Source organism: Colossoma macropomum, unplaced genomic scaffold, assembly GCF_904425465.1.
Source record: "Colossoma macropomum unplaced genomic scaffold, Colossoma_macropomum, whole genome shotgun sequence".
NCBI classification, from domain to species: Eukaryota; Metazoa; Chordata; class Actinopteri; order Characiformes; family Serrasalmidae; genus Colossoma; species Colossoma macropomum.
In genome coordinates, this window is record NW_023494788.1 from 3,933,806 (window position 1) to 3,957,793 (window position 23,988).

A 23,988-nucleotide genomic window follows, 5' to 3' on the forward strand; every position below is an offset into this window, starting at 1 on the left:
AGCTGGTCTCAGCCCTGAAACTCTCAGGGCTCATGTCTGTCACTGAGGTGAGAGTCCACCTTGCTAATGATTGACTGTCTATGTGCCAGATGAGACATGCAGACTAACATCCTGTTAAATCCACAGGTGAAGAGTGAAGCCCTGAGCCCGGAAGCTATTTCAGCTCTTAGCCAGCTGAGTGGTTTCCAAGGCAACTCCCTGTCCAGGGTGCGCATGTCCGCTTCGAAACCCAACTTTGAGGTTGGGTCCTCTTCTCAACTGAAACTGTCATTTGCAAAGAAAACCCCCCAGACAGGTGCGTCTTAATCTGGATTAAGCATAGGCTTGAACTAAACTGCACTTTGAACATTAAAAATCCCATCTAGTCCAGGTTTAGCCTTAATCTGTGTGTGGGAATTTGGCCCATAGTGGAATAATTTGACATTTTGTAAACCTAGCTGTTATATTTGCCTTAACACTGGTTAGTGGATCTACATGACGGACTCAATACCAGCCACATCCTGTGCTTTGGCTCTTCTCTGAGACCTGTATTCACGTGTTATGTGATGTCTTAGAGATGACGCCATACACTTGACACCACACTGTGGAAATAACAACCATAAACACGGGTTAGAATTACCGAAAACACCCAGGTTCACTGACAAATTTCCAGATCAGTGGAACAAAACATCACAAAACAAAAACCCAGAAACATCCAGTTAATCCACACCATATCTACAGCTAATAGTTATAATTTGTCATCTCAATTTCATCACTATTCTTTCACAGAAAAGCCAGCCCTTGATCCAAGTGCTGCTAAGCTGTGGACTCTTTCAGCTAATGACATGAACGATGATGATATTGTAAGTATACAGCAAAAAAAGTACAGAAAATAAAACACACATGAGGATACATAACAAGAAATGAGTTGCCTTTCAATCATTGGTGTAGCTTTAAACTGTGTGAAATCAGTTTTTCATGGAAAACTGAATTATTCTTGAAGAAAAACAAGTCTAGTATCATAATGAACTCTAGGGAACACACCATTTGGGAAGTCCCACCCAAATTTAAAAAGAAAACAATACAAGATGACTCATCAGGACATATTGTTTTCTTCTGCTCCTTTTGGGTTCATGTTTCGTGCTCATTATGCAGGCTTCAGTTACACATACTGTGGCATATAGTCAGAAAAATTCAACCACGTCTCCATGTTTTTTCTGTTTTTGTCTGCCCTTTGTTGTTTGAAAAAATTATGTTAATTGGACAGAAATGCTCCAAAATTGCTTTGAATAAAATCTCTTTACATTAACTTGCATTCAAAGTTTTTGCTTTCTCCTGTTAAGTTGCCATTTTGTAGATTTAGGAGTTTTTTCTTTGGACAGTGGCGATTTGGTAGCATGCTCCGTGAAACTTTGTGAAATTAATGCAGTGCTTCTTTGACACTGATTCTATTTTATTGTTGCCCTGAACTCCACATGACATTTGTGTGAGTTTATGCATCAGAAACAGACATAATCATTTGTATATGGCCATTTTCCAACCTCTCTTTATCTCTTAGAACAAAACAGGCTGTTTCTGTGCCTTTAAGACTGATATGTAAATGACCTCCGCTCTGATTGGCTACTCTATAATGTGCCTTATTCTAATGGCAGGCCGAGCTGAGACCCTTCTTATAGCGTCAACATGAATGGGTGGAGTCAACCCTCTGTAGGCTGAACAGATGTAGATGTCTTGGTTTTTGTGACATTCGAAAGAGGCTCTGCAGCTTAGTTTCCATATGTAGACTGTATGGGCTGGGAAGTGAATGGTACATTTAGAAACGTCCATCCATCCATCATCTAAACCGCTTATCCTTCTGGGTCGCGGTGGGGTGCTGGAGCTTATCCCAGCTGTCATTGGGCGGAAGGCAGGATACACCCTGGACAGGTCACCAGTCCATCGCAGGGCAGACAGACATACACATTCACACACACCTAGGGGCAATTCAGCACATCCAATCAGCCTGACTGCATGTTTTTGGACTGTGGGAGGAACCCGGAGTACCCGGAGGAAACCCACGCAGACACGGGGAGAACAGGCAAACTCCACACAGAAACAACACTGGTCATCCGGCCGGGAATCGAACCCAGGCCCTTCTTGCTGTGAGGCGACAGCGCTGCCCACTGCGCCTTTTAATTCTAGGATCATTTTCTTTAAACAGCTTCTCAACATTTTTTGAAGTAAAACATTTTGTGCTCATTTTTCCTTTGAGGGAACACCACCTTTCAGCCATGACTCACCCATGACTGGCAGCTTATTGCTAGGTTGTAATCTTGTGTTTGTAATATTTAGTTTAGTAACTAAACTGCTTGCTGAGATTTTGACACTTCAGAATTGTATGTTCTTATTCAAATCTACCCCATTCGGATATGCGTACATGTAATTTCATAACGATGTGTCCGTGTCTCTTTGTAGGACATGTTGGATTCAGATGAACTGCTGGATGCTGAGACCTGAAGAAGCCTGACCCAGCTTCACTTAGAGCATCCTCTTGTGGAGAATCAGGAACCAAGAAAAAGAAAGCATGCAAAAACTGGTGAGAAAGCATGATGAACTCCCAGGAAAGTTCACAGAAATATCTCTCAATTCAGCTCTACTGTGGTGTCTACTGGGTGAAAAGGCTGCTTGATACGGAATAAGCTTTGAGATTACCACAGCGCTCAGTTAATTCACATGACTAAATACACCAAATATGAATTATAAATGTGTCATCTTCCCTGTAATACTGTAATGACTGATTACATGTTGTTGTCCTCTGTCGGTGAAGCACTTGTGGCCTTGCGGAGGAGCTCGAGCAGGAGGGCAAAGCAGCGCAGAAAGTCAGCCAGCCTAAATCAGCCTGTGGAAGCGTGAGTGGTTTTCTTCTCAGCTCTTAACGCTTTCATACAGTTTAACTGGCTGTGACTGAAACCACAGTCATTTAATAATTGTGATGTAATCTCATACAATGGTTTTATGTAAGACCAGAGATGGATTCATGGTTTTATGAATTCGGTACTTAGTGCTATGTTCTATTATTTGCTGCTAATGTTACATTTTCACCATAAGAGTCACTCACCAGCTCCGGCCAGTAGAGATAGCAACACTTAGAACAATCTCAATGCTTCAGTCGATTCTGTTTCCTTCTTCTTTTTATTGACTCACTGTGTAACTTTAGTTTTCCATGATTTAGTAGTATTAGTGTGGTGACACTGGCCAAATATATTGCCTAAGCTCCCTTCAAAAAGCCGGTTAGGACATAACCAAACACGTCAGTCATTGGTTATGATTTCAGTTCTACACAGCTGTAACATTTTTTACATTTATTTCAGATTCTTTGATTGTACTTCATTACTCACACGTTTCTGTGTCTTTATATACACTCACCAAGCACTTAATTAGGAACACCTAAAGATGTTTCTGCCCTCACTGTCCATTTTATCAGCTCCACTTACCATATATGAAAACTTTGTAGTTCTCCGATTACAGACTGTAGTCCATCTGTTTCTCTGCATACTTTGTTAGCCCCCTTTTACCCTGTTCTTCATTGGTCAGGACCCCCACAGGACCCTTACAGAGCAGGTACTATTTGGGTGGTGGATCCTTCTCAGCACTGCAGTAACTCTGACGTGGTGGTGGTGTGTTGTGCTGGTGCGAGTGGATCAGACACAGCAGTGCTGCTGGAGTTTTTAAACACCACTCACTGTCCACTCTATTAGACAGTCCTACCTTGTTGGTCCACCTTGTAGATGTAAAGTCAGAGACGATAGCTCGTCTGCTGCTGCACAGTTTGTGTCGGTCATCCTCTAGTCCAGGGGTGTCAAACTCAACCACTAAAAGGGCCATATTAAAAAATCTCAACAGATCTGTGGGCCAGCTGTGTTTTTATTTCAGGCACTGAATACTTGACCTATTCAAAAATAATTTGAAATAAAAACAAGTTGTTTTATATAGAATAATAGACTTTATATAACACAATAGGCTACATTACTACAGATCATTGTTACCCCCCCTTTAAATGTCCCCAATGTATGGTAGGTTTTTAAACTGTCTTGTTTGCTTGGGCTCGACACCTGGCATCTTTTCTTGTTATGGTGCTGTCCCATAGACGCACACTATGTTGCGGTGCATGCTGGGGATTGTAGTGCAGCTTTTGGTGAATTAGGCTAACATTAATAGAAAATGAAAATAATTTTGTGTGCCACGGGCCTGACTAGGCTCGCTGGCCTTGCGTTTGACACATGGGCTCTAGTCCTTCATCAGTGGTCACAAGACGCTGCCCACAGGACGCTGTTGGCTGGATATTTTTGGTTGGTGGACTATTCTCAGTCCAGCAGTGACACTGAGATGTTTTAAAAACTCCAGCAGCACTGCTGTGTCTGATCCACTCACACCAGCACAACACAGGGGTCCTGACCACTGAAGAACAGGGTAACGAAGTATGCAGAGAAACAGATGGACTACAGTCTGTAATTGTAGAACTACAAAGTGCCTAATGGTGAGTGTATATTTGCCATCATGACAAAGTGCTTAAAATGGTAACTTTACAGGAGAAGGGAAAACACTTCTTAACTTTGAATGGAGATTAATGGAACCCTTTTTTGGAGCATTTCTGCTGCCCCAGTCATCATAAGTTTAACACAGTGTAAAGGACAGCTGGCGTTTTCAAATCTTAAAAAAACTAAAAATGGAGATACAAGGTTTTGTTCAGACAACGACAACAGACGGATAGACACAGACAGACAGACAGAAATTGTATAAATAATGTCTTTTTGTTTAATGTCTTTGTAACTTCACACATGATTTGAAATCTCCAGCTGTCTTTTCAAGACAAATGGACAAACAAATGTTTCAAAATTACTTGGACAAAAAAACCTCATTACATTAACTTAAGAATGTTTTTCCTTCTCTTTGTTCTAAGCCTAACATTTTGAGATACAAGGTTTTGTTCAGACATACGTACATTATTATTATTATTATTATTATTATTATTATTATGGCTGGTCAGTGCTGGCAAAGGACACCTGAGTCCCTTTATCCGACTTCCCATCTATCATACTGAATTCATTACACTATTTTTGTCTGTTTTTTTTTCTGCAGTGTTATCTGGGAGATGCCTTCCGGTGTGCCAGCTGTCCGTATCTAGGCATGCCTGCTTTCAAACCTGGAGAAAAGGTTGTTTTGGCAAACACACAGGTTGCTGATACATAAGACACTCTTCAGTCTCTCCACTGTTACCCATTCCATTCGTACCGATCATAGGCTTCGTTCCTGGATTCCTTCACATCAAAACTGAACAGGGACAAAGCTGGAAGAACCACCATCATTTCTCTCATGCGCTGAGTGAACTCCACTGAACAATGCAATAGTCAGATGTACAAATTCAAACAGCATATTTACAAGTGCATATATACTGATTGCCTTCTTAATAACGACTTAGTTTCATTAATGACAACAAATTAACCTTTAACTTTGGGTTTGTATTTTTCTTTGTAAACGTTCTCCACCACCACCTGAATTTTCTTGTTCTCTATGTAGTATAAAGTTATTCTAAGCAAAATAAAAAGGATATTATTCACACAGGTGTGCAGTATTTCAGGTTTGCCACAAATTCAAACACATTATGATCTTTTCTAAATATTCCAAAACATTTAATTGATCTCATAGGTTTCAATACAAAGCCTACGAAGTCCAAACACATTCATCAAACTATTCACACGAAAGCTTAAAAAACGTTTCACTAGTATTGATCTCAGTAATATAGAAGCACGAACAAGAGTTAACAGTAAAACCAGTGAACTGCTATACTGAAAGGTCTTTGTTTTCCACAGCAGCAGGTGTGTTTCTTTGGATCGAAATATTTTCTGACCAGTACATTTCAGCCATCACTGTTGGTCAAGGTTGAGTGACTGAAAAGTCCATCTTAACATCACCAATGCTGGTGTCGAAGGTTAAATTGTATGAAACAGCTGTGCGTCCATCTCCTGAACTTTCCCAGGGAGTCTGTAAGAAATAAACTCCCTGCTTTCGGTGTGGACTCCACACGCACTCCCCCTGTCGAGAGAGGAGAACAGGTTGGAATTGGAAATTTAACATGACAGTATCAAAATATATGTATCATGATGTTTCATAGCTCTGAGGTTCATCATTTCTGTTATGAAGTATGCAGTTGGTCAGTTTTAAGTATTGATTATATCACAATGTGCTCAGGAAAGGTCAGTGTGATGTAGTGGGTTGCACGGTGAAGTCCAATTACCACAATAATCAGTACTCAGTATTCTTTTTCATTATTTATTATACTTTAACTCACCTGAAGATTTTCACGTTATTCCATATTCCCTTTCTTTAATTCCTTTTCCTTTTTTTCCTCTTTCTTTTATTCTTTATTGCTTATTATTTCAATTCTGCTGAAAATTTGCTAAGAAATATTTTATTATAATATTTTTGGCCTTGCAATCACTGTTTTTACTTTAGGGAATACAAATGTATTTTATCATAACTATACTGTCACACAGACACTGTCAGAAAAAAGGACACTGTACAGGTATATGTTTAGTCCCCAAGGTACAAACAATGTAACGGTACACAAAGGAGCAAAACTGTCCTTAAGGTCCAATTGTGTGCCGTAAATGAGTTCAAGGGACACAATATTCACCTTCCCAGGCTAAGAAGTCATATTTGTACCTTTTCATAACTGCTTTTAAATAGAAAAGTCAAACAAAGTCTGGAGTCCAGACAGGGTGTATGAAGTGCAACTTAATTATAATTCCAGCAGAATATGGTGCAGTTATGTTCTCTAACTAAAGATACTGAAAATGTTCAGAGTAGCACCCCTTCATCAACACAGGTTTTCTGATGTGTGGGTCTAACTAGTTCTATAACTGCGGGAATGGAGGGGTCTTAACTCCCAACACTGAATCCAGTTTCCAGTCCTGGATTTTGTCACCACTGGTAGGCATGACAACAAGTGACCAATCAGCAACAGGAACAGTTCCGTTAACTACCAGTGGTAACAAAATCCAGGACTGGAACCTGGATTCAGGGCCCAGTACTGGAGGATCTCTGACGGAGGATGTGATGTAATAAGTACCTCCTCATTGACAGGTTTGGTCAGGCCCATGCTGATGGATATGTCATTGGTCAGGTTGTACTCCATCCACAAAGCAAACCCATGACAGCGCCCTCTCCTGGAAAGACAGCACATTACATCATCACTACAAACTCTCAGATGCTTCTCTGGTCCTGAGCTCATTTTAGATGGATAGAAGTGAAGTGGAAAAGTGTCCTGTGGTCCACCAAACCAAAATTTAAAATTCTTTTTGGAAATCATGGACGCCGCATCCTCCTGGCTAAAGACCACCCGGCTTGTTATTAGCACACAGTTCAAAAGCCAGCATCTGTGACTGTATGGGGTGCATTAGTGCACATGGCATGGGTGACTTGCACATTTGTGAAGCCACCATTAATGCAGATTTGTATATATACACAGGTTTTGGCAACATATGCTGCCATCCAGACAACGTCTTTTTCAGGTAAGCCCTTGATTATTTCAGCAAGACAATGTAAAACCACATTCTGCACATATTACAACAGCTTGACTCTGAAATAAAAGAGTCCAGGTGCTAAACTGGCCTGCCTGCAGTCCAGATCTGTCACTCATTGAAAACACTGAGCAGCTAAAATCCTCTATCAAGTAAGAACGGGAAAACATTTCACTTTCAGAATTACAGCAATTGGTCTCCTCAGTTCCCAAACGCTTACAGAGTGTTAAAAGAAGAGGTGATAGTACAGTGGTAAACATGCCCCCTTCCCAATTGTTTCGGAATGTGTTGCTGGCATCAGATTCAAATGGCATACGTTTTTCAAAAAACAATAAAATTACTCAGTTTGAACATTTGATATGTTGTCCTTGGACTATTTTGAATTAAATGTAGAGTTTACATGAAATGCATATCATTGCATTCTATTTTTATGTACATTTTACACAGCGTCCTAATTATTTTGAAACATATTTGCTATATATATCTATGTTATATATCCGGGTTAGAAAGTTTTTAAGCTCTGTAATTGAAAGCCTGATGAAAGCTTCTCACCCAATAAGAGGTAAAGTTCCCTGACTGTTCATTGGCTGCTCAGGAACACACTGTTGGAAGTCAAAGGTCATAACTGGGTGTGGTTTGGTCAGGGCACGACACGGATACTCCCACAGATGATGTGGCTCTGCCTCGCGAGACTCCCGGAAATCCAGAGATTGCTGAAGAAAAAAAACTTGTATCCATTAATGATCACGGCTCAGCAAGAACATTTGAATAAGACCAATATGCTGAAAATTACAATGGTCATTAAAATAGTCAGTATTTTATGCCATGCATGTTCCTGTTACTCAACAGCATCTCAGTTTAGGTTTCTGTGGTCTAAACAGGGCTATATGTGTTCTACAGCCTCAGAATACTACACTTGAGCTGAGCTCACGCATACCTGCACCATCTCATCCATGGGGCTGACATCAAAGCCTTCACAGGTCCCACAGGGGGCTCGGATTCTCCATAAATCCTGCAAGGAGGAAAGTCATGAAGCACATAGTTAAAGGCTTATTTCAGTTAAAAATGCACCAATATAGGAATTGTGGGTCAATGCTGATATGCAATATTTTCATGCACATATCTGTTCATGTACAGAAGACAATACTTCCATATCTACTTGAAATGCTTTACAGAGAAGTCCAACATTTATTTCTATAGGGTTATAAATAATTACATTTTAGTGCAGTAACCCATGTTCATCTAAACACTTCTTTTCTACTGTAGTACAATAAATACATCAGATTTGGGTTTGAAATATGAGTCCAATCTAAACAATCTGTCCAATGCTGATCAGTTTTTAAAGCAATTATCAGCAGATAGCAGATAAGTTGTCCAAATAGCACCGTTTATAAGGCCTTTTTTTAAACTATCACTTGAAGTGAAGGTAGAATCCAGAGCAGGCGTTGTACCTGGAACTCCACGCCGAGGAGGTAGAGTGTGGCGGAGGAGGGCAGGATGGTGGCACCAGGCCGGAGGAGACGAGCCAGCGCTGTGCGGCAGTACCAGAAAAACAGAGAGTGCCATGGCAACAGACTGGTGCTGAAATACGGCTCACCCATTAGAACAGATATCTGTAGGCGTTGTGAAAAAGAGCAAAACGCATGGGTCTTCAACATCACACTACTCGTCTGTGCTTTATTTAGGATCGCATGTTTGCAGTGCCTTACAACTTCTCCCAGTGAAGTGCATGTATGTGTGGTAGAGCAACTGAAGCTGCACTTTGTACACTCCCATTATGCTTCAGAAACACAGGCATACACACTAATTTGAAGAGCCTCAGTAAAATTGCATGTTTTACTGATTTTCAAAGTGAAAATAAGTGCACAAACGTAATTACGGCATTTTTAGTGCACAAATTGTACTTATTTGCTGAACTTAACATAAAGGAATGTGCCATAACTTTTGCACATGCAACATTTTGTGTTTGATTTTTTTTCTTACATGTTAAATTCAGCAAACAAACAGTGATTGCGCATTAATATGTGTAGAGGTGTGTTCTCTTTAGAGAACACTTACTTTCCACTTGTGATTTGACCAGGGTCACCCAGACCTTTGCATATGATTGTAGGTATTTTAATACCACATGCTTTGGTAAATCCAAGCTTTCTGCAAGTGTGTGTACATGCTTCTGCAGAGAATGATGAGAACAATAGCATATATATATATGAGGCTGAAGTCGCTTCTCATTCGCCAGTTTCTCGTTCTAATTTTCCTGTTCCACCTCTAATTTTCCTGTTCCGCCTTAGGCGTCGAATGTAACTGCTGCACCATTTAAGGTGGAACGGGAAAATACGAAAGAGAAGCGAGTTCATTTTCGCAACTTTTTAGAGAAAGACAGTCTCTCAGCAGATTTAATCTGCTTATAAATGCGAATAAGTCCTCCAAATGTTCGTCTTAATCTCTGTTTCTTCGTTCGCTACTGGCGAGGCCGGACCTCGGGGCTATGTGACCTGCTGTCTGCTGTCTGTTCTCAGTCGTTAAGAACCAGGGCTTTCACGCTATGCTGCACACTTTGGAGCCGAGATTCAGCGTCCAGTCTCGAAAACACCCCCCCACTCTCTACAACGAGACCAAAAGGGTGGCTGTAACGTACTGCGTGGACACCCATTGACACTGGATCTTATTTCACATACACACACATCCTACCTCTTTCTACCTCTTATACTGTAGTCTTAACATTACTTTAAATAAAAAATTGACTATCTTGTTTAATCAAATAAACTTATATATTATAAATAAATAAATAAATTATACATAAATAAATAATTATATATTAAAATTATATAATTATAATGTGAGAAACTGACACTTGAAATTCACCAAATCAACAAAGTTTGGGGGTTCTGGTACAGCTTTGAGATTTAGTGAGGACATCCTAATCTGTCCAATGAATTAACACTGTACAATGCTGTTACATCAATGTAATACACCATATATATGAAACTATAAGAATTATATATACATATATGTGTGTGTGTGTGTGTGTGTGTGTGTGTGTGTGTATGTATCATGTATTATTTAAAAAAAAGTTGCACCTGCTCTCCTTCCAAGTCTGCGGATGTCAGCTGTTCTGCCCGAATGGCCAGCAGTTGGACCCCATTCTTCAGCGAATTAGCCTCCAGAAACTGTATGTAACAAACAAGTTTAAGAACCACTGGCTGCATCTCAAATGGCTCCCTACTCCCTACATGGTGCACATATGAATTAAAATACTGGTTCCTGCACCTAAACAGTGCATAACATGTCTAACAAAAAGCCCTTTAGGATTCAGTCATGTGTGCACAAACAGTGCAGTGTCTGGGTGTGGAAACCAGAATTTCATAACTTACATAGCGCACTATATAGGACAGAGGGGGCTGTTTGAGATTCAGCCACTGAAGTGCCCTTATAGATTTATGAAAACCACTTCAGATCTGTATCTGCTGTATCTCCTTACCTGCTCAATCACGCGCTTTGACATCCCAGAGTTTTCCAGACTGAACACCTGAAATTGTAGATGAATTCAGGTCTGATCACTGTCAAAAATGCACTTTAGGTCAAAAGCAGGAATTTCGTAAACATTATTACTGTGTGAAGAGTATAAGAACTTAAAGACACTGTTCATGAACAATAAAGAGAGCTTGACTGAGAAACAAATACACACCTTTTTAGCTCCAAGCAGGTGTGCAAACATGGGCAGAAGACTTCCATCACTGACCGCTAAGCACACACTGTCTTTCCCCAAAACCTACAATGGAGACACACACACACACACACACACACACACACACACACACACACACACTATATTATGTATATATAAATACATAAATTAGCCAACTCGCCTGCAAATACATCCACAAACAGATTTAAATACTAAGTGTACATATAATATATATTTTATATATTTGTTTATTTATATTTAATTTGAGATTTCTATACATATTTTTGTTTGAGTTAACAATAGTAATCACAATATTAAATAATTTATAAAATCTTTTATTATTATATTATTAAAATTTATATAAATGATTTTTAAATTAATTTTTTATTAACGTAACAGCCATAAAATACAGCCATATGCAGTTGGGCACCCCTAGTTTTGTTGATTTTCTAAGTGAAAATAAGTTACTCTTATTTTATCCCTCTACAGAGAACACGCTGCTGCACATTGTAATGGACAATTACTGCTTATTTGCTGAATTTAACACATTGGAGGGAAACAAATAAATGTGGCCTGAGCAAAAGTTATAGCGCATTTTATATTTTGTTTTTTTTTTCCTAACGTGAACCTCAGTAAATAGAAATTCTGCATTCGAATTAGCAGAAAATGGCATATTTAAGTGTGTTCTCTCTGCAGAGGATGTGTGAACTTAGAAAATAAACAAAACATGAAATTAGACCAGGGGAATGCAAACTTTTGCATAATACTATAGATATGAGCAATGTCTAATATATATATATATATATATATATATATATATATGACAAGAGTTCCAAATGTATAAACACTTGTGTATATGGCCATAAAAAAAAGGCAGTGTAGTTTAGCTGTGTAGACTGTGTAGTTTAGCTCATAACAGCAGGACTCACACTGCGGAGAGCACTGAGGTAACTCTCTGTTCTCTGCCAGTCGTTCAGCTCTCCAAAGCGTGGCCGCGTCCACACCAGGTGAGCCTGACAGGTACAACACGGCCGGCAGAAGCTCTCCTCCACATCAGTTTGGTGACTAGGACAAAGAAAGACAAACGGCACATTGTGACAATACACTATAACATCAACTGCATATGAAAAAATCTAGATACAACACACTCATTCTTTATATAAAATACCACAGATAAATGATTTATTTTTATTTTAATCATTTATTCATTCTTGTGTATTCATTCATTCTTGGTATTTACAGAACTGTTCATAAGGCCTCAACATCACTGAATGTGTTTGGGATTATTTGGATCATGAGAAGCAGGAAATGCAAAACCAACTTCTAAGACTGAGCTTTGGAGGTGTGTCTGCAGATTCTTTGAGAAACTGAAAGTGAGTCTCCTGAAAAGAATGGAAGCTGGAATGAAGGTAGAGAGTGACACACTGAACACCCAAAACATCTGATTTGATATTTATTTATTTCGTTTTTCCAGAAACTGACAAATAAGTAACTTGTCCTTAATGGTCATTTTAAGTGGAAATTTAATAAATGAAGGGTGGCTGACTATTGCACAGTACTACACAAAATACTTTGTATACTCTTTTTATTTATGAATGTGTCTATGTGGGAATATTTACACAAATATATGTGGTAGAATTCAGAAATGGACGTCTATGTGACTGCACAAATGACCAAGTTCTACCGTGAACTACACTGTATCATGTAGCTACGGCTGAACTGGAGAAAAATTAGAAACTTGTATATTAAATTTGTCCAATAAAGCCTGATTCTGATTCTGATTCTGTTTCTGATATCTCTGTCTGAAACGGGGCTCTGAGTTCTTTGAAAAACTTCACCAACCTGTACAGCAAAAAGAATGAAGCATGTGTATATTTACCCCTTGGAGAGGTTGTACCAGAGACTGTAGTCATCATGGGAGACGCTTAAGCTCAGCTCCTCTCCTTCACACACACTCCTCTCAGCAGGGAGGAAATACACACTCTGCATCCAGTGATCCCTCCACTGCACACAAAACACAGCCAGCATTAGGCTGGACTCTCATCATACTGGCTTATTTTAAATAAGACAGAAATGCAATGTTGTCTTATGCTTTATGCTGTGAAAGCCAAAAAAATGTTTTTCCTTAAAGACACCGAGCAAATAATACAAATGTGATTAGTTGTGACAATTTTTTTAATTGTTAGACAAACGTAATTTTTTATTTGATTTTTCAAATTCTGTGTAATTTGCATTGTAAAATGCAGGTCAGAATTAATCAAACCAAACTCAGACTCAAACTGACAGTCCAAAAGTCTGAGATCACTAGTGAAAAAGCTTATATTTTATATTCTTTTTTAATTGAATACAAAATGTTATTACTAATTATTTAATCAGCATTACAATCAAAAGTAAAAAGTAAAAAGCGGGGGGGGGGCGCGAAAGGCCTGTTTCGCAACGACCGAGAACTGGCGTTTCTCACGTAGCAACGAGGTTTCACCTGGCTAGTAGCGAACGAAAAAGGAAAAGAGAAAGACAGACGAACATTTGGAGATGAATGGACTTATTCGCATGTATAAGCAGAGCACTTGGTTTCCTGGTACGTTAAATCTGCAAGGAGAGACTGTCAAACACTAAGTAAAAAGGTGCGAAGATGAAGTCGCTTCTCTTTCTGATTTTCCCGTTCCACCTTAAATGGTGCCGCATTTACGGGCAAGTTCAGCAAGAAGCTGGAGAATGAGAAGCGACTTCAGCCTCGTAAAACAGTGGAAAGCTGAGAGACATTTTACAAGAAACTATTCAACTTTTGAGGAAAAGTTTTCTGGCGGAGTTGGAGGAAAGCGGCTGTAGCTGAAGCTTAAAGCAGAGCGAAGTAAATCCGCGTTTTCGTTTATATTTTTTAGGCTAAACTAGGACATTAACACGTACTGAGACATAAATGTTGTGGCTCCCAAGGTGGTTTGATTTTTGTTGAAAGGACAAAATGGCTCCTCTTATCATTTAAGAGAACTCCTGATCTAACCTGGCCTTAATGCAGAGGGAGCCGCTCGGATTTCTCGCTCATCCAGTTATGTTTTTGTGCCGCCACAGACTGTCCGGGCGCTGCACTTACCCACTTTCAAGTTGCGCCTTTTGAGTTCCCTCAACGTTACGTTATAAATGAAATATTTAGAAAATCGATTTTTGACTTTTGTGAATCGATTCAGAATCGTCCACGTCCGCATCGCGATGCATCTAAGAATCGAGTTTTTCCCGCACCCCTACTTATTATTATTATTATTATTATTATTATTATTAGTGTCCTAGAAATAGTGCAAAATCTTCATTTCTTCTTCATTTGATTTGTCACAAATTTACTTTGTTTCATGTTTTTTTTTTCAAAATTCTAAAATCTTTTGTTGTTTATGTCTAGGATTAAATGAAAACAATCTCAGATTGTCAGTGTAGCCTCAGACTTTCAGAACACACTGCATTTAACATTTGATTACAGAGCTGAATTCTTTTTCTTCTGAGAAATGACTGCGAGATGTTTTATCAGGACAGTAATGTCCATCAGACTTACTGGCAATAACAGGGAACTTACGGGATACTCTCTGGGGTCAGAGTATGTCCATCTGGGGGCCATGGAGCACACGATGCTGCCGCTGGGGTCCATGTCCAAATCCCACCAGGACAAAACCACCTGAGCTCTCCCACCCCCCTTCGCCACAAACCTGCAGGAATACGAGCGGGGCGCGCTGCTGACCGGCCTGCTGAAGTCCACACTGAGAGCGAGAGGAAGAGGGAATTGTTTATACTGTACATATAGATGTTGACCTTAATTTCATATGCAATCTGTATTATAGCATACATTTAAACCTGCTTTGGAAAAATATTAACCCCTTAAAGTCTGAGGGTCTGTATGTGGGTCCAGACTTTAATTCCTCACTCTGATAAGTACAGAATTTACACATTCGTTTCATAGTAATTACTGATTAATTCATAGCAGATACTAAATAAGTGTTAAAATGAATAACTGCACTAGGAAGATTAATAACTAAGCCTGGGGCTCAAGAAGATAAAAAGCAAAGAGAGTAAGAAGTCTGTTCATCTTCTTCCAACAAAACTGAGCTTCCACCTGAACATGCTGCAGAGGGGGCCGATGGGGGTGAAAGCGCTCGGGGGGACCTGGCTGAGCTGGATGTCGCAGACAGCGGGAGCTCCAGCACATTCTCTGACAGCAGCAGGGGGCACCAGCGTGCGGTCGTCCACCTGCACCGACCGAATCTGTGCCCAGCTCCACAGCTGCTCAGACTCCACCAACTGGGCATAAATGGTGGCCCGGTGGGGCACCGCCTCACAGCCCACCTGCAGGAGGGATATAAAAGCCAGGACTGTTCCAGCACAGAAAAATGAAGCCATTGTTTGCTTCCCTTGAATCAGGATGACTAATAATACCATAATTATAATCAGCGCTTAATACCCACTGCCCATCAAAAGTTTGGGGACACCTGGCCTTCTGATGAAGCTTTCGGTGTAGTGTTTGATTTTCCTGGTTACTTTTCATATTAAGAAAAATTTAAATGTATTAAAAAAAAAAAATAAAACAGCTGTTTATTAATGCTCTATAAATTTCCTAAGATACTTTGGTATGAAGAGCAATTTCTGCCCTTAATCTGACTGCTTTCCAAACTACTGTTAAAAGCACGCATTCAAACTCTTTTGGCCCAAAGGATTTTACAGGACTTACAGAGATGACAGTTGCAAATGAAGTGAATAGGCACTGATTTCTATTTAAACCAGACCACAACAACTTTAAACGGCCACTGAGGCCCAAAGCTGGAGTTTAATGTTATTTGTTGTGTTATGCGGCATTATATTTCTCAGCCTCATCTATTTGAAAGATTTTATGATTTTATATTGTTTTTCCTGTTTTTTTACTGTTCTGTCACTACAAGCACTCAGCATGCATTAGCTTCTTTAACTCCTTGGGACCACCAGTGGTTCCAAAATGCACTTTATCATATTCTTTACTTCATAACTTTCATATTTCATAAGCTTCATTCATAAGGTGGGTGTCTTCTTTCCAGTCAAATAGATGGGTGATGTAATTTTAAAACTTTATAATAAAAAAAGCTGAACTCACAACTTTTTTTTTTTGTCTACTGAAAGTCGACCCATTTTTCCACAAATCTGGGCTATAAACTATAAAGAGATGGCGTCTCTTCAGTGATCTGCTCTGTAAACACTACTTTTATAAAAATGTACAAAGAGCGTCTAAGATTTTTGGCTTTCAGCAGTAAATTGTAAGCATATAGCAATATGTGTAGATCATAAAACACATGTTCTGTTAATTTGAGGGGAGCTTTTACAAAAAAAATAAATAAAAATACAGTTAATTCATGCAGTTACTGAATAACTTCCTTACGATTTGGGCATGTAAATTCAGGTCGAAAAACTAAAATATACCTACGAGCATAAGTGGTTAGCCAAAAACTTAGCCACAGAACAATTAGGAATCCCTGTGGTGTCAACCAGTCGTGACTGCTAGCCTAGCCGCTGAGCTAAATAAATACAACCAGGCTAGCATTATTGTAACTGTCATCTCAGTCATCGAACAAAACTGTTAAGAAAACAGTGGACAAAACGAAGACCAGTGACTCTTTGAGACAGAGAAACCGAGGTAAGGTATCTAGACAGCTAGCTAATTTGCAACCTTTAGCTTTTAGCTTGTCCTTCTCTTATCTGAGGAGTTATTTCTGTCATTTGATTCATTCTCTCCACTGTAATGTTGATTTGAAGACAGTTGAAGTTATACGGTTGCAATAAGATATTCAACTAGCAGTAAAGTTAGTTATCTGCCTTCCATCTGTACAACCGAGCTAACGAAAAAAAAAAAAAATTAACAGCCCCAGAAATCCACTTCTAAGCAGTTGTAGTTTCCTCTCACCGTCAAAATACATCATGAGAAGGCGGTTTCCTAGTCTTTAAGCTGGAAAATCTCAGCCTAAATATTACCATAGCACCACTGTACACTCTTAAAAAAGGTTATTCAAGGGTAAACAAATGGTTCTTTGAACAGAACAGATTGAAGGGCTCTTTGCATCATGAAAGTGTTCTTCAGATATGTGGAGAATGTACTATGGATGGTTCTGTATAGAACCTTTTAGAAAATGGTTCTATGTAGCACCAAAAAGGTTTTTTCTATTGTTACAATGTAACAACAGAAGAACCCTTTTGTGTGCTATATAGAATCCTTCTCAAAAAGGTTCTATATAGAACCATCTGCAGTACATTCTCCATATATCTGAAGAACCATTTAATGACACAAAGAACGCTTTAACCATGAAAAGTGTTCATGGTTCTTTAAAGAATCATTTTCTTTACTAAGAACCCTTAAAGAACCATCTTTTTAAGTGTGTATGATAAGAGCAGACATGTTTACGGTGTATTTAGTGACGGTTAAACTGTTCATTTTGTTCCTTTAACGTTAACTACAGGAATTTATCTTACCTGAACGAGGTGTAGGTGCGCGTGCTCATAACTGGGTAACGCTCCCTCTCCGATCAGCTCCGTATCAAACAGTTCTGTCACTAATATGTTTGCTCTCTCCTGCATGTCTCCATCTGCAAGAACACACATTGAATTATTTTCATTCTTATACACAAGAATAAAATAAACAGACTGAGAAACTCACCATCCATGCAACATCAGACTCCTTGATATTTAATATTTTGTAATTTTCATTTCTGTAGCTATATTTACACCGCGACCCAAAAGGATAAGCGGTTTAGATGATGGATGGATGGATGGATAGCTATATTTACTTCCTCATATTTTAGTGCTATTATTTCAAGTTTAAATATATAGTCATTTTAACTTTGTAGCAGCACATTGTTTGATTCAATCATCCGAATACAAGTGAGAATATTTTTAATAAAACCATACACAAACTTAAAACTTAACAGGCTCCATCACCATCTGGTATGGGAACTGCACTGCCATTGAGCGGAGAGCTCTACAGAGGGTGGTCCGAGTTTCTTCCCTCGGGCCATCAGGCCAGCAGTGCAGGTGTAGCAGTATATGGGCCCATCACTACACCTCTGAGTCATCATCATGATGATCTCCATGGACAATCCACACCTCAAACAGACTCACTCTGATCTTACTGCACCTTCAATCTAGCAATCTATACCTGCACATATAGACGGACATCTTGTACATCTATCATTTTTTCTATAACCTAGTATATATATATAATCAATATTCTATCCCCAGTATACCTTGCTTCTCATTTATCTACCTCAGTCTCACAAACTGCATATGTGTACAGTATATATTTACATATCATAGCTTATATTTCATAACTTATATCACTGTACAAAACTGTATATTGGAATGGTGCAACACTGCTGTATAATAATGTGTATATATATATAGGATATATATATATATATATAGATAGATAGATAGATAGATAGATAGATAAATATTCTTATATTCTCAAGCCAAATGGGGCTCCTTTAAGACGACAGCATTACCAGTATAAGACTCAGTATTTAGTTTATTACAAAATTTGTGAGGAACCAACCTGGTCCGACTGTGACCTCAGTCGAGTGTTTATTGATGACCTTGATCTTATCCGAGAAGCCGTTTTTCTTTATAATGCAAGTAGCTGCTCTGGCCATGGGCTTAAACACCTGTAAGATGAAAGACCAGACATACAGAGTGAGTAATCAGGGTGAATTTTCACATTACAGCAGACAGAGCAAGGCCTTTCCACAACAGGCTGCAGTCAGTACCTCTACAGCATAGCAGAAGTCTGCTCCAGCAGTAACAGCCATCATGGACAGAAGGCCCGTTCCTGTGCCGATGTCCAGAACGATAACCCGCTCCCCTCGAGCTTTCACCCGGCTGACCGCCGCTCGGATGCCCTGGTAGTATTTCTCATTCTGTCAGACACAAAGGAGAGTGCGATGAGGCAAAGTAGCAATAAGCCTATTCAAATATCTTTCACACCATTTCAAAAATTGCAATAAAAGTAAGATATAAAATGGGGTGACCGCTGTTCTACATACGTCTGGAGCCTTTAAAAGCTCCCTCACATAAAGTTATTAAAGGAAATGGTTAAGAATACACTGTCTGATTTAGGTTTTGGCCTTAAAAGTATTTTTAAAAGCCATTCATGGTGGAGGGGGACATGTTGGCTGTTATAAGGCACAACAGTCCTCCAAAAAACTTATTTGTTCAGCCACTATTTACATTTATCGTACATTTTTTATTTATCAAGGTACAAGCAATGTAAATGTTCCCTCAAAGGTACAACAGTGGTTTTAAGGTCCAATTATGAACCTTAAATAAGTTTTTCCAAATGAAAAGTTTTTGTATCTTTTCATAACCAAATGTCTTAAAATTTGTTGTAAAATAAAAAGCCTGGAGACGAGACGGGGTGTGTGGAGTCAGTACATCTTAGAAAATATGATTTCCATGGATTATGGTACAGTTATGTTCCCTGACTAAAGGTACTGAGATGTACCCTTGAGGGAACCAAACCAGTGACAAGAGGGTCACTGCTCCAGTGACAGTTTCATACCTCTTTTCTGAGAGTGTCTGTTTAATTGAAAATAGTACAAACACAACACATCAAATGTTGAAACTGATAAATGTTTAACCATGGCTGCATCTGTTAGGGTTTGTGAAGCTGAAACTTGGTCAGGAACACTGTCTAAGTTGAACTTGCTTTTTCAGACAGGGCTCTGGTCAGTTGCAAACTACAGGAGTGGATATTGGAGCTGAAATGTTCTAGCACAGATGAAACTCACCCTGTCTCTGTCATGCAGCATGTCAGCATAACAGGACCTGTTAAACAGAAAAGAGGAGACATTTAACGTCAATATCAAAATGCAAAATGCAAATTCCCTCCGTAGTGAATTGAACACTAACAGTAACCTTGTTCAAGTTTTTTGATCCAGTCCATTAAAAAACACTGATCACTTAAATGAAAAAACAAAAGCAAATTAAAATACCAATGAATGAAGTGACCAATACATGTGCCAAGACAAGTCAAGCATAAATAATAACCATGTGAGAAATCTCAGTGAACAAAAGACAAACGGCCTCAATAGTAGTATCTTAAGTACTAACAGGACCTGGCAAATGTACTTTGTCCATATCAATAAAGAATGTTAATTAATCAGTTAGAACTATATGTAGTACAAATACAAATAATAGCATAGCATATGCAAAGGAACGATATTTACATACATATATATATATATATATATATATGACATATGTAAATATTAAAAATGGACACTATTGCATCAATTTAATCTGGATTAATGCATATATGTGCATATATGCATATATTTAATGGCACATTAGATATAATTTAGCACCCATATTTTAAAACATCTTACAGTTTGCACATTTTAGTATGAGCAAGTATACATATATTTATCTTCCATACTGGACAGTTTAAATATGAACTTAAAACAAATTTATAGTTACACTCTAAGAAACCATGGACTGGTTTCCCAGATCCAGATTAAGCCTAAACCTGGACTAAATGGGATTTTTAATGGTGAAACCTCAGAAGGTTATAACATGAAATGGTCAAGAATATACTTTCTGATGCCTGAGACATTGTTCGCTGATCAGGGTTCAGGAGGTTATGGCCTAAAACATATTTTTAAAATCCATTCATTTACATGCATATTCTGGCATATATATTTAATGTCACATTTAAATATACTTACATTGTATATGTTGCACATGTACTGTAATACAAAATATACAGATATACAGTAATATACAGATATTTTTTATATCTTCCACAGGGTCTTATTTAATCTTAATTAAAAACAACAAAAAAATTATAGTATTAGTCTAAGAACCTGTGGACTGGTTTGCCATGCTTAATTTAAGCCTAATCCTGGACTAAATGAGATTTCTCATGGTGAGATGCCACTGACATTTCTGTTTAGCCCAAAACTAAGCTTAATCCTTGTCCAAGAAACTGGCCCTATAAGGTTTTTTTACTGCTGTGCAATACTTCTACAATGGTCTATAATATTTAACACTCCACCAATTTTTCAAAATTTCTGCATAATTCAGTCTTTGAGATGTAAAGTCGTTCAGAGTGATTTGATGTGAAATTTCGGTTCATTTGCAGAGGAAATTACACATTCAGATGTCTTTACAGTGGGGGTGATGGGAACCAGGGGTCACCAAGTCTACAACACAAATATAGACATTTTATTTATTATCCAAAACCACCAGTGAACCTACACGTGTTGACGTTGGTAAAATAAGGGTCAAACACCCTTCATGTATTCCTCCACCATGAATGGATATCGTAAAGCAATGTGTCAGACATCAGGCAGTGTATTATTAACCATTTCATGTAATAACTTTCTATGAGGGAGCTTTTAGAGGTGGACGTCTGGTTCCTATCACCACCACTGTGCACAATTCTGACTCGGTAAGTTTCTTTAGAACACCAAACCACTCTGAATGACTTTGTTGACATCTTAGTTATTTAGTTGCTATTTAGTAGCTACTTATGCAGAAATTTTGACAAATCGGTGGAGTTCCCCTTTAAGGTAACCTATACAGGAACTTTCTGTCTGCATTTAATACAGCGTTCTTAAAGGAACCCAGCAGAACTGTTTTATGCATCATGGCTCTGCTCTGTTCTGGATGGGATTATAGTTTGGGGGTTTACAGTATTTAATCCCTCACCTCGCGATCTCCTGATGATAGTCGTACTCCTCGCTCTCCTCCACCCAGTCCAGCGCCCCTGTGGTGGGATTAGCGCGACCACAGAACGTCTTCATTGTAGCCGCGATTATAGCCGCTCTGATAAATGTATATATTAATATTTACTGAGAGTTTCTTTAAGGATTAACCACATTGATGCACTAACGCACGATGGCCTCACTGGACGCGGCCATGTTTAGTATTTCTGAAGCGCGCTGCACGGGTCACGTGACTGAGCCTCGCCCCGCCCCCTCCTCTACTGTCAGTGACGGAAGCTGCTTTCACAACCAAAACCTACTACAGTTCCTATCAGAGACAGCCATTCACATATTTTGCATTGTCAATATGTAGTAAAAAAATTAAATAAAATATATATATATATATATATATATATATATATATATATATATATTAGCTAAACCTCAGTGCCTTATTGTTTATAATGTTGATGAGAAGTGTTGTTATTGTGGAAATGTATTATTTGGTGTTTTGGAAAATCATAGAGCTAAATACACACATGCATATGGGTCATTCTACAGAAACGTCCATTTTTGTGTCCCTAGCGTTTACAGATATATTACACTTAAAACACTTATTAGGGTTACAATTTATTAACATTTTAAAATAAAACAATAAGCTATTTTAACAATTACACCTTCTTAAGCCATCAATTCAGCAATATTGGTTTTTAAATCAATCATATAGAATTCCAAGCACCACAGAAGAGTTCGTCCCCACAGTCAGGTGTAAAGCATGAGGCCATATTTTGAAGAATAAAACAAGTTTTTCTACTATTTTAACTACAATAATTTATACATGACTATGGAATACATAAATTACAGGACATAAAGAAGCAAATAAATATTCTAAAATATATAATGAAAGTTGTTGTCCCCAGGAGTCGTGTCACTGGTGTTACCACGTAACAAAAAATCTCTTATTTTGAAATAAAAGTCACACTGATGACATCACTTGACTTCCTTTTACCTGTTTTCTGAGGATCTATGAAGAAAAGCACATGGTGAGTCCACTGTGTCTTTCAGTTAGAGATTTTCTCATTTAGCTCATGATTTCATATGAAGCTTTTAGTTGACGTCACTGGTGTGACCTACTTTATTCTTAGGTAATTGTAAAAAAATAGAATACAAATGGATTAAATTACATATTTTAGTGGATATTCCATGATTGACAACATGTGGTTTGATGCTCTGTAGCAGCCATTTTGTAAAATGCACTGTTCATTAAAAATGTCTCTGGTGTTACCTTTCTTATGTGTAACACCAAAGATGATCGGTAACGCCAGTGACACCTATGGATAGATAGAAAAGTGGATGTTTCTGTAGAATGACCCATATGATTCGTCTTATATGTTTTATTGGCTAAGTTTTATATTCATAAGTGTAAATTCTCAGGCAAAATTAAGGAGATGTTGCCTTTAAGGAGATGGAACATTATTGAATTAATACAGCCCTCTTTAAAACAAAAAGCTATTAAAGCTGTTAAAGCCCATATTTACTCCAAGATTGTTGTGTAGTTATGTACACCCCCTAGCAAATTCATTCATGTATGTGTACACTGTCATATGTTTATTTTTAATATGCATATGATGTTGTGTACTATGTTTTGCTTCAATAATAAAAAACACAAAAACACACCCTACTACATATACTGCACTAGTGAATGGACTTCTATTGGTGGTGGTCTATTTTTGACATGCTATTTAGTACGGTAGTAAGCGCTTTTGGACGCAAACAAATAATCACAAAAAATGAGAGTGTTTGGCCCAAAACCGACACAGAGACACCAAAAAGCTGGATTAACGTTCAGTATATATATTCAAAATTGTTAATTAAATTAATTGCATTGCATAAATGGTTGTAAATCAAGTCTCTTAAAGGGGAATTCCACCAATTTTTTTTTAATTCTGCTTAATTCAGTGGTTGCAATGCAAACAAAGCAATTCAGAGTGGTTTGATGTGAAATAGTTCACTACAGAGAAACTTACAGACTCAGATTTCTTTACAGTGGTGGTGAGAGGAACCAGGG

General features: G+C 38.4%; 2 protein-coding genes across 3 annotated transcripts in view; one reads left to right on the forward strand and one right to left on the reverse strand.

Annotated features, from left to right (window-relative positions):
• Positions 1 to 5,575, forward strand: part of ciapin1 (cytokine induced apoptosis inhibitor 1) — a 9,595-nt gene extending 4,020 nt beyond the window's left edge. The window contains 7 exon segments of the mRNA XM_036568092.1: positions 1 to 47; positions 127 to 295; positions 769 to 842; positions 2,434 to 2,464; positions 2,467 to 2,554; positions 2,786 to 2,867; positions 5,098 to 5,575. The exon segment at positions 1 to 47 is cut by the window's left edge and continues 33 nt beyond it. Of these exon segments, the coding sequence (XP_036423985.1) occupies positions 1 to 47; positions 127 to 295; positions 769 to 842; positions 2,434 to 2,464; positions 2,467 to 2,554; positions 2,786 to 2,867; positions 5,098 to 5,208 (602 nt within the window). The 3' untranslated portion in view covers positions 5,209 to 5,575.
• prmt7 (protein arginine methyltransferase 7) lies at positions 5,469 to 22,152 on the reverse strand. 2 transcript variants are annotated; one of them, XM_036568090.1, is made up of 17 exons: positions 21,925 to 22,152; positions 20,004 to 20,040; positions 18,984 to 19,133; positions 18,773 to 18,881; positions 17,695 to 17,807; positions 15,320 to 15,549; positions 14,786 to 14,966; positions 13,103 to 13,227; positions 12,153 to 12,288; positions 11,224 to 11,307; positions 11,017 to 11,064; positions 10,616 to 10,705; positions 8,990 to 9,151; positions 8,476 to 8,550; positions 8,091 to 8,251; positions 7,088 to 7,184; positions 5,469 to 6,051 (listed from the first exon to the last, which is right to left on the reverse strand). In XM_036568090.1, exons 1-17 carry the CDS (start codon positions 22,017 to 22,019, stop codon positions 5,893 to 5,895), a joined length of 2,052 nt encoding a protein of 683 aa, XP_036423983.1. In that variant the 5' UTR covers positions 22,020 to 22,152; the 3' UTR covers positions 5,469 to 5,892. The 2 variants fall into 2 exon arrangements, with proteins under 2 accessions (XP_036423983.1, XP_036423984.1); XM_036568091.1 differs by lacking the exon at positions 5,469 to 6,051 and adding an exon at positions 6,879 to 6,929 and having other exon boundaries at positions 7,030 to 7,184.
• Positions 22,153 to 23,988: the final 1,836 nt, after the last annotated feature.